Here is an 11198-nt window from a genome sequence, read left to right on the forward strand (position 1 = left end):
GAAGTATACTTTTTCCAACTAAGAACTGAGCTACTTCTTCAGTGAAATTGTTACAATTGTGTGTGAGGAGGCTGTATTTGAATACCCTGCAAAAATAAATAGTGGAGTAAATTTCAACACAATTTTTTTTTTCAGCTCAAAAATATCTTGGTGAGATTGAAGTAAAGCTATCACAACAATTATGATTGATTGGAAAAAATAAATACACTGTGGGTAAGTCCAATTAAAATTCAAGGCACTCAAAAGATATTAGAATAAAAGAGCCGTCCTTAAAAAAAAATTAGTCTATTAAGGTTAGAGGCAGGATATTGTTTTAAGACTTACACAAATGTGGATTCACTCAAGCTGTCGGTGCATTCTGCGAATAATTGATATGCCTCTTCCATATATACCAAAACTTCCTCACGTACTTAGAGATGAAAAAGTAAACACACTCATAAGCAACTATGTTTCTTCGAACTATCAATTCCCCAATTCCTCTAAGATCAATTTTCCAAGTGAAACCTAATAAATCCTCCGTCCAAACACTCAATCCTCCCACCAGAATATCCCCAGTTTCCCGTCAAACTTTCCAGGAAAACCCTATCTTTCCCGATATCTAATTAACGATGGAAACATCAAGTGCCCTCCTTCATCGTCTAGATAGTTATTAAATCCTTGTACTCATCCGGAGATACGAACGATGAATACTCTTAAAATTGAATTAGAATAATGTCCGAAAGGATCTATTAACTCACTATTTTATCTGGGGCATTCTCGTAAATCCAACTTTTACGACTTCCAATAGGTCCTCCTGAAAGAACCGAACGGATTTTTCCATGCGAAATTAAAAGCTCCCTTTATTCCAGAGGCAGCTCTTTTCGTTTTATCGCTTCGAAAATTTTATGAGCTCTCAAGATTACTCGGGAAAAATGATGACGGACTTTGTTTCGACGAATTTTCACAATCTGTTGCTCTGCTGGGGTCAGCAATATTCGACTGGTAATGAAAAACTACGTTCCGTAGAGGAAATGTGTGACTGACAATACCAGATATTTGAAAATTTCAAATTTGGTCGATTTTTGAGGTAATTACTGAAGGGTCATTCATATATCTTAATTCCAAAACTTTTTTCGTCGTCAAAAACCTCAAATTATCCCTTGATGTTTTTTTCTCCTAATAATTCGACTTCTATAGGGTTTTCCAATTTAAAGTTTCATTTTGAATAGCCCGCCATTTGGGCAGCTGTCACTTTTGAAGCTGTCAACTTTTGACATATGACGAATAAAACTACGCCATTACTAAAAATGGAACGATACATACTTCAACATCGACGCATTGAAATTATTAAAATTCACTATAAAAATGGTGAAGTTCGCAAGCACTTCATGTCTACGTGTTCTCGGTTGTCACTAACAACAATTTCTCCGAGAAATTCTTATCTCTATGAAACAATTTATGTCCCTTCCTGAATCCAGCCAATCTCATCAAAATCAGTGTAGTGGAACGAAATATAATAATATAGACTTCCTGTGATTTTCACGTTTGCGTATGCTCAATAAGACGCACTCTACATCTCAAAAAGGTGAAAAAGGATCATCTTCGGTCCAAACAGGATACCTATACCAAAGTCCATTGAAACTGATGAGAAGTATGGAAGTTAAGGTTGTTATAAGGATTTGCAGACACACAAAGAAGTGAATAAGTTTACTTCACTGCATAAAAGAAATAAAATAAACTGTTGAATCCTTTATTGACCCAATTGAAAAACCATAATATCTTACAAATGCCAAACGTAAAAAAAATTTACATTAGAGACAATTTAAACATTATCGTCAGGAAGAAAGTTAATGGTAGAAATAGTTAAAAGATGAATTGATAAAACTCGTCCAAAATTTCAATATATAAATGCCAATAATAAAAAACAAGTATTTTTTAGAGCTTATATTTTAGAATCACCAGGTGAAATTTCTCATTAGCTTCGTTCAGTTCGTACATATCGTTTTAGTTTCTTCTTCCTCCACCTATTTCGGCTATCTGCTGGTCAACTCTTTCACTTGTACCGGAGAAGGTTTTAGGGTCAGGTCCAATCATTTGGATTAGCTGTGGCACTTCTTGCCTTGATACTTGAGAAAACTTTGCTAAGGCTTTCATGCATCTGAAGAGATGTTCTTCTGATGGTTTGACGTTGAAGAATTGCAATACTGCCATAGCTAACTCTACTGCGACATCATCAAATACCTGTCAATATAACAAGAATTAATTTATTTCAACTGTATAAAAATAAAAAAACCCCATTAAAAATTGAAATTACATGAATAGATCATAACTTCAATTTTTACAAGAGCAAAAGCATAAAACGTATTTCCTATTAGTATCGAAAGAAGCGATATTATCGTGATTGTTATTTTTTTAGTGGATAATTATTCAGTAAATTTTTGCAGCTTGTGAAACTGAAAATATTCATATATTACACAGCTTTCAAGAGTATTAAACTTCTATGTTTTAAGGTTTTTTTTGTGTCCTTTTTGTTAATTATGATGAATTTTTCAATTGCACAAAAATAAAATGATATTAAGATGATTCTCGAATTTCCTGACAAAGAATTCACATGATATATGTCTAAGATACTAATATCTGTGCTAAAACAACAACATCCAAAAAAGGAGCCAGACCACAACAAAGCTACCTTGGATAAACAACCTTTGGGCAAAAGTTGACGAATCCTTATATTTTTGAACAACTTCTGAAAAAAATAAAATGAAAAGGGAGTAACTTGTTCAGTTGTTCAGTAATACACAAACTTGAATCTCATTGTCGAAATTTTTCAATGGCAAAATCTTGAAACCTAGATAAATCTGCAACATTTTTTGTGTATTTTTTCTAAACGCGTGTTATGGAAGACTTTTTTGAAACAAATTCATTCCTTTCGATTTTTGATAGCAGCTTAAAAGGTAGCTGAAGTAATTATTACTTTTTATCCAATAAAATGCGTCCTTTCCAGCTTTGAATATTAGAAAATTAACAAAAAAAAATTTAATAAGATTCTGGGATTAGTTTGAACTCTTCGACACTCTTAACCTGATATACATTGATACGGACCACTGTTTTTACCTCCTTACAACCCAAGTTGTGGATGATAGCAGTTCCTCTATCTTGCAACACTTTATCGTCGGACAGCAAGCAGTGAACGCTGACCTTGGTAGTGACTCTGAGGTTGCTGGTCTGCTGACCGTTGAGGTTCCACTCCGATATATACAGGAGCCACTCAGAGGCGCTCAAGTTTGAAAACAAGTTGCAGATCTGAAATTGGACACTCATCTTGTATTTACTGAAACAACAACAGTAATACCAATACTCACAAGGAGACTGAGAGCCTGCTGTTCATCCAGGGTGAGCCTATCTATACCGAAGGCGTAGTTCATGAGGACATGGTCCCTCCTGTCTTGATGTAAAAGAAGGATTATGTCGCTCTTTAGAGCTCCAGCAGCTAGGATATTTATCATCCTAACCCTGGCTTCAACAGGGAAAACTGCATCGGAAAAGAGTCTTCCTACGAACGTTAAGAAGTTATCACTGAGTGCCCAACAACCTTCCCCCTCAAGCATATAAACTGATAATTCCTCCATACATCCTTGTTCAACGGTGGATATTTTACCGTCAATGAGATTGATCAGTGCATCAAACTCGGCTTTAACCTATCGGATCAAATGTTAAAAACGGTTCTTCAAGTCTGAATTTATATTGACTCACATCGATTGCATCGCTAAAAACGATTGGAGGGTTTTTGTCTATCTGCTGTTTTTCCTCTTCTAGTCTCTCTTCCTCTTCCAAAGCTAAAAGTTGTTCCGCTGAAGGTGCGGGAATCTTATTACCATTAACTAGTTCTGCGTCACTCATTGTGTTCTCCTGAGGATAAGAATACCGAATTTCACAACATTTATCAAGTTATTTTTAGTTTTTCAGGTGTTATCAAAACTCACTGTGTCTTGTTCAGTTCCTTCGCCCGCCCTACGTCTTCTTTCACTTTCTTTAGCCTTCTTTCTTTCCCTTTTAAAGAATTTTTGAGTTAATCTTTTTCTCCTCAGTTCTAGTAACAAAGAGTGATACCTATAAGGAATTTTTTTTATTTGTATTGACCTGCTTCAATGCTTTGTGATGAGTAAGTAGCTTTTTCATTGTTAATTCGATTAATTATATTCAGGTGAAAGCTTGAACACACACCAATTGTCGATATACCATTGAAATATTCGGAAAAACTTATGTTGAACAAATAAAAAAGTTAATAAAAAACTTTCAACTCACTTAAACTTTATTTAAACATTTTAAAAGTTATTTGTACAATGAAATTATATCTACAACTTTTTAATCTAAAGCATTTGTTCAACTTGGAAAATTGGTAATAAGTATAATTTGGAAATTATCAATTAGCTAGGAAATTTGCTCTATCACAATAGCTTGCTACAGGCAAAAATATTCTGAAAATGTTGAAAAACTGGATTATTACAATTTTAAGCAAACTTTGATATTATTGCTGTTTCCACTACAACACCTCATTTCTATAAAATTTCACGAATTACATTATTTCAAACAGTTAAAAATAAACGAAAAATAGACAAATAAAAGACAGTTTCTGTTCATCCAAATTTTATAGCTGTAGTTTTAATCAGTAACAGCAATAAACAATGGGTTAAAAACATCCAAACAACAAAACTGTAAGCAAAATTGGTATTGAGAAAAGTGGAAGCAAATTTCTATAAACTATCTTACAATCAGGTAATATTTTAGATGGAAGATATTTCGATTTTAAACTATCATTTAATACTTTTTTATCCACTTTTCTTTTGGTTCAAGCTAAAAATTCAAAAGTAATTCAATTGGAAAGCTTCTTATTTTCGCCTGAAACTTTCTCAATATTTTTCGACCCTAACCTTGCTTCTTCTATTTGCGACTGTAACTGCTGATAATCAGGACTACCTTCCTTAGTACTTTGACTAGAGGAACCAACGTGTGCTCCTTTCTCCAACTGATTCAGAAGGTTCAATAAGGCTGGAGGTAGATTGGAATTCAATACTTCTTTGGGTAGATCGAGAATATACTGAGGAATACTTTTTCCAACTAAGAACTGAGCTACTTCTTCAGTGAAATTGTTACAATTGTGTGTGAAGAGGCTGTATTTGGATCCCCTGCAAAAATAAATAATGGAGTAAATTTCAACACAATTTTTTTTTCAGCTCAAAAATATCTTGGTGAGAATAAAGTAAAGCTATCACAACAACTATGATTGATTGGAAAAAATAAATACACTGTGGGTAAGTCAAATTGAAATTCAAGGCACTCAAAAGATATTAGAATAAAATAGCCGTCCTTAAAAAATATTAGTCTATTAAGGTTAGAGACGGGATATTGTTTTGAGACTTACGCAAATGTGGATTCACTCAAGCTGTCTAGGTATTCTGAGAATACTTGATATGGCACTTCTGTATATCCTAAAACTTCCACACGTAGTGGTCTTCCTAGATGAGTACTTGCCTGGAAAAATACATTCATAAACTGCACTCTCCTTCAAAATAGATTGTTTTTAATATTACTTTTCTGCCTTTAAAGTGAAACCTACCAAATCTCAATTTCAAGACGACATTAAAAATATCAACTTTACAATTCCAAAGCTGAATGCATAGAGAATTAGGCAATACAACACTCGAATCAAAAATAGAACATGTTTAATTTTAGAAATTCTAATTCCAACGTAGAAATGCCTACACAATTGATGAGTCAAATAAAGCCCTCTCCATTTCCTCACTTTATTCTGAAGCTATCCTCAAAGGAGAGGTCTAAGCACCAAATTGAGTATGTTCATTAAGACTGATTTTTTTTTTTTGGAAGAAATACTTACAGGTGCACAACTTTCCACGCCACTGGAATTGAACAAGTGCTCTCGTCCAAAAACAACGATAGATGTATGCCAGATGCCTTCCAAAGATTTACCTGTAATATATAATTTCGACATTAATTTTTTGTCGAAGGACCATTTTTCAAAATCACTACGAACCTATGAACATGGGGGCCATAGTTCTGGCCATTCCCATGGAGAGATCGTAGATGTAGAGTTCCACCTTGTGTTTTTCCATTTTGAAAATTTTGGACAGTTTCTTCCCAACGTTTTAAAATTTCGAGAATTTTCCAAATATTATTTAGATGAACTGTCAAACTTGATCAGGCGTGGGTTACCAACTTAGACACCACAAAAAATTATGAAACGATCGTTATTTCAATTTACCACGAAAATTGCGCACTTTTGAGAATGACTCAACTAAAAATCCGTAGTGACTCAACCGTGAGATGAAAATTGGATGATTTTGCACATTACCGGAGTATGCAGCTCTATTTGCCAATTTTGAGATATAAAAACACGTCAGTATAAATACAAAACTCTTCTCTATTTCAAAATAGTTTGGAGTTCTGCTGCATACTGAAATATTTCACCTGGTTGTAGTTGAATTTATATTTAGATTCAAATTATATTGCATTCTCAGTGAAATGTAACGCATAAACCTGCAAAAACGTTGGAAATACTTGTAGTTTCATTGTGAAAAATTAAACGGATATACGAAAAGATTAAGCAATTAAATCATTTCTTAATTGGTCTAATCTAATTTTTTATCAAAGTTTCACATCAGAATCGTCGAAATATACAATATTACTAATACAATTATGCAATTACGTAATGAATATATTTGGTAATGAATTTTCGCAATTCATAATTTATTCGGTTGCCTACCCTAGCATTTGACAGCTTGGACGTTTTGAGGTTATATGATTTGTAAACAAAAATAAAAATATTTAAAATATTTGTTCATGTTATGGATTTTTCTCCAAAATGATATCTGATGAATCGGAAAATGATGTTTTATTCGAAGACAACAATGAACATGATGTGTATTATAAGAAATACAAGTTGTTACTGGAGGAATGTGCGGAGATTCAGAAATCCAATGAAATTCTAGTATTCAGGTACATATTATAATATTTATATTTACTGGAAACACGAACTAATTTATTTCTTGTAGAATACAAGAAGTGTCAAAGATAGTGAAAAAGAGACATAAAGAAGTGAAATTTTTCAAAAACAGGCTGTTGCAACATTATGGAGAAGATTGGTCGTTGATTCCTAATACAGACATTGTTAAGGAAGAATTTCATACTGGCAAACCAAGTCTTCCTGTTAAAGCTGATAAGATAAAAGAAGAGAAGTTTGATGGTAAATTAGTTAGAAATAGATGTTTGTTCAACTTGTAAACCCTTACATTGTAGATTATGAAGAAAAACCGGAGAAATCCAAAAATAGAAAGTCTGTAAAACGGAAATCAGTAAAAACTGAAAAAGATCCAAATGCTCCCAAAAGACCTTCCAACCCCTTTTTCCAATTTTGTCAAGAGCAGAGGCCAATTCTGATGGAGGAATTGAACTCGAACCTGAAACCTGGCGAAGCTGAACCATCAAAACAAGAATTAACCAGACAATTGGCACTTAGGTGGAAAACTTTATCTGTAAACGATAAGAGGGTAAGTAAAATAATATCAAATTTTCAGTTTTGGGTTAAGTACTAATTGTATTAATTGATTTTAGGTGTATGTTGATATGTATGAAAAATCAAAAGAAAAATATGCTGCTGAAATGACTGAATATAGAATGAAAAATTAATGGAAGTAGTCAAATTTAAAAAATGAGCAGAAATAATTCTGAAAAGTACATCAACAAATCAGAACAAAATGACTGACCCCCTTTTTCAAAAAGGAAGATAAGAGTTCATCGTTTTATTGATGATAAATGATAGTAGACAATACATTCTCCTATTGTTTGCAGTGAATATTTCAATATAATTATTGACATGAGCTTATCTTCTAGAAACAGACAAGATCTGTTATCTGAATTCTATTATACCTTAGTCAATGTTGCTATTGACGATTTATCTAATTGAAGGTTCAATTGTTTTGGAGACCCATTTAATGAGTCCATTTTTAATCTTTTACATTTTTACTAATTACCAATGATTTTTATTTATAAGAATTGTTTACGAACAGCTGTATATAAATACTTCTTTTAGGTTCATAGGTCAGTGCATTAGATGATCATTCATTACATCACCATCTGTGTCGTACACTATGATAATGTTTAATTGTGAATAAACAGGGATTACAACATGATTGATCTTTTATTTTTATTGTTTTTCTTGATTTCTGACTAATATGTTCTTGCCTGATTCCCTGCAAATTTGATCAATTTTTTTAAGAACATGTTCAGTTTTTTGATCAGTGGTACTTTGTTTGTGTTTGTGTTATTTGCTGTTGTGCCATTGTTATTCTTCAAGTTTATAGGTGAGTTGAATTAAGTAAAATGTGGCTAGATAATGAGATTATAGAAAAAAACAATTTTATTGTCTTAGTGTTTCCAGAAAAAATGGTTGAAACATTTTGATTTAACCTAGCAATTCCTAAACATTCAGCCTGTGTTGAATAGCAATTGGATTTTTTTTTTTTCCTTTTAGTCAGTCAATTATTTCTTTCACTATGGTTTGGACTGATATCAATGATATATCCGGAATTGGAATTTATAAGAACTACAACTGTAAGGAGCCTCCTAGATACTCACAGAAACCAAGGCATTGGTGCTATACTCTTGCGAGTTAAGGGTCCCGCCCAACCTCAAGCTGTTATACGACACTTACAAGTGAGAAATCTCATAGTTATTCTCCAATTCACAGTTTTCACTCCATAGGTCCCTTTTTTATTAGGAAGTAGTGAACCGAAAAAGCAAAAATGGTAAACTGAGCTTTCCCAGGCTGCATCAAGCACTTGTAACCAAATGTGGGCAATACGCTTGGAAAAATGTGCAATTCGACATTGAGAAAAACCTGTCTGTTTCAACCGGTATCTTCAAGAATCGACCCATATCAGAGTTCAATATTCAGGTAAATATAGCAAGCTTGTTTTCTCTTACTAAGAATCATGATGAATGCATGCTGATGTCATTATTTACGAGATATTTTGGAGTGCTTATCAGCACTGAATTTGTGGGACAGAACTGATATCATCATCCGCAATAAACATGATGTATGTATACATGAGGTAGTATGTGTTCAATTTGAATGATTAAGATTTCAAAGTCCACATTGTTTAATTTCAAATGTTACGATTAATAATTGTGAATTTCCTACTTTGTTGATAATGGTTTCAGTGATTCCTGTTCACAAAAAATCCTCACAACATATCTAATTACATGTAAAATTGAATTAGGAGTTCCGCAGGACTCTGTCCTTGGACCGCTCTTATTTATTCTGCTTATCCATGTGAAGAAAATTATAAAAATTAAGAAATCAACTGGTTTGAGCGACCAAAGAGGAAGTCTTTGGAACATCATTGAACTCTGTTTTTATTTTTTACAGGAATATGTTAGTGACATAGTCTCGAAATATTTACCTCCCAACTGTTCTCCATGGCACTTGATAATCATTCCAACTTTAGACGATCATCACTACATTCTTTTAAAATTGCACCATATCCTCCTCAATGAAAATCTCAACATTGGAGATCTTCTTCCTCTTATTCCACCAACCAAGCCAAGTACAGGGTATGTATCAAGTTTGGATTGTTATATGAGGAATTTGATTTGAATTCTTTCAGATTTTTTGTCTGCAAGAGTCCGTTGAATGACATCTTCCGGAAGCCGGAGTCAACTCCAATGCTTGTAGAACATCTCGTAACAGAATTGACAAATTTTTGGAACGAATTTTTGTCGAATTACGATCCTTTGGAAAATGTAGCCTTGCTTAAGGACAATCCAAGTTTCACCCAGTTTCTGGGAATAATGCTGGTTACCTTTATAGCGATAATAAAAGAAATCAGACGTGGAATGAGAGTTATCAGACCTGATATTCGTTCCAGGCTCACTTTCGTTTCGTACACAATCGAAAAGGAGAAAAATAAAAGACAATTGACTCTTTCAACTTTCTTCGTTTCGATTCTGATCACGTTAGATCCAAGAAATCTGTTTAAATTTTATTTGAAATTATTTTGGACTCTTTGTATTTCGTTACCAATTTCTTTACCTTCCATCTTCGTTTCGGAGGTTTTTGCCTTGTACCAATGTATTCTTTACGGGTATTGCAGCAATACAAAAGCCTTTGTGGGTGTTGTTAAAACTTACGCGCCACTACTTTATGGTGCCCTGTTTGAGTTTATCGATCTAGCTAGAATAATCTTCTACGCCCCGAAAAATATAATATCGCATATTTTGTGCCAGAAGGAATACCTTCAAACGGTCACTTTAAGTGGTAGAAAATGCGTTGCTTGGTCTGAACCAATAAAATATAATCATCTACAGGCGATTTCGAAAAGTTTCGGGGTTTCAGAGTTAGAAATAATGTTGGCGTCCTTCAGCAAGAACCTTTCGAAATACCTCAACCAAACGGATCATGTAATTCCAGAAGAAATTGCTATATTTTTGAGGAATATCAATTCGAATTACATATTTGCTACTGGGGTGAATATAAGGCCAGAAGACTCCTGCTCCGGTATATTATTCATGGGTTTGCCAATTTTGAACAATGCAAAGGGAGATACCTTGATTGAAAATTTAGTTAAAATTAAGAATAGGTTAAACGAGAGTTTGGAGAAACAGCAGTTGTCTTACTTTTTGACGATATTGCAAACCAAGTACGGGATTTTAACCGAAGTTTTGCCATCTATTCTCCTTATTGTTTATCTGAGGTATTTATCGAGGAAATTTGCCATATCTGTTACTGAAATGTCCAGTAGGCATCCCAATGTCACTCAGAGAACTCTATGGGGCCAAGAGGTAGAAAGTGCAATATATTTCAGACCCCCACAAGCAAATACATGTAAGCTATCTTCTTTTTGATAATTTATAAAAAAAATAACATGAATATTCATGTAAAGGAGTTGATTTCTCATAGTTCAATGCAGTACTGACCTTTCACTGTTTTTAGGTATTTCTGTGTGTTTCAATGAGTATGCTGACCATGTAAAATTGGCTGTCATGTGTGATACCCGCTTGGTACCAAATCATGTTTTATTGGCTAGAAATTTTGTCGAGCACATCGAGGAACTAGCTCAATATACTTCATCTTATCCCCAGTTAACCAAATGAAAAAAGGTTCCAGCAACAAAGATTTCAAATAAATAAATACTACTGGATGA

The 11198-nt window shown here is 33.6% G+C and overlaps 3 protein-coding genes across 5 annotated transcripts; 2 read left to right on the plus strand and 1 right to left on the minus strand.

The window, feature by feature from the left end:
- Positions 1-1715: 1715 nt before the first annotated feature.
- On the minus strand, positions 1716-6554 carry LOC123683323. Of its 3 annotated transcripts, XM_045622285.1 has the most exons (10): positions 6032-6554; positions 5876-5967; positions 5402-5511; positions 4911-5165; positions 3963-4089; positions 3733-3888; positions 3342-3677; positions 3094-3282; positions 2669-2725; positions 1716-2220 (listed from the first exon to the last, which is right to left on the minus strand). In XM_045622285.1, exons 1-10 carry the CDS (start codon positions 6108-6110, stop codon positions 1984-1986), a joined length of 1638 nt encoding a protein of 545 aa, XP_045478241.1. In that variant the 5' UTR covers positions 6111-6554; the 3' UTR covers positions 1716-1983. The 3 variants fall into 3 exon arrangements, with proteins under 3 accessions (XP_045478241.1, XP_045478243.1, XP_045478242.1); XM_045622287.1 differs by lacking the exon at positions 2669-2725; XM_045622286.1 differs by lacking the exon at positions 2669-2725 and having other exon boundaries at positions 3082-3282.
- A 196-nt stretch (positions 6555-6750) lies between these two features.
- On the plus strand, positions 6751-8186 carry LOC123683329 (high mobility group protein B3-like). Its single transcript, XM_045622301.1, has 4 exons — positions 6751-6993; positions 7050-7240; positions 7294-7544; positions 7609-8186. Exons 1-4 carry the CDS (start codon positions 6860-6862, stop codon positions 7681-7683), a joined length of 651 nt encoding a protein of 216 aa, XP_045478257.1. The 5' UTR covers positions 6751-6859; the 3' UTR covers positions 7684-8186.
- On the plus strand, positions 8122-11195 carry LOC123683322. Its single transcript, XM_045622284.1, has 6 exons — positions 8122-8357; positions 8528-8709; positions 8774-8950; positions 9425-9609; positions 9663-10879; positions 10988-11195. The coding sequence occupies exons 1-6, from the start codon at positions 8276-8278 to the stop codon at positions 11146-11148; spliced, it is 2004 nt and encodes a 667-aa protein (XP_045478240.1). The 5' UTR covers positions 8122-8275; the 3' UTR covers positions 11149-11195.
- The last annotated feature ends 3 nt before the right edge of the window (positions 11196-11198 follow it).

Source organism: Harmonia axyridis, chromosome 6 (assembly GCF_914767665.1).
Source record: "Harmonia axyridis chromosome 6, icHarAxyr1.1, whole genome shotgun sequence".
In the NCBI taxonomy this organism is placed as follows: Eukaryota; Metazoa; Arthropoda; class Insecta; order Coleoptera; family Coccinellidae; genus Harmonia; species Harmonia axyridis.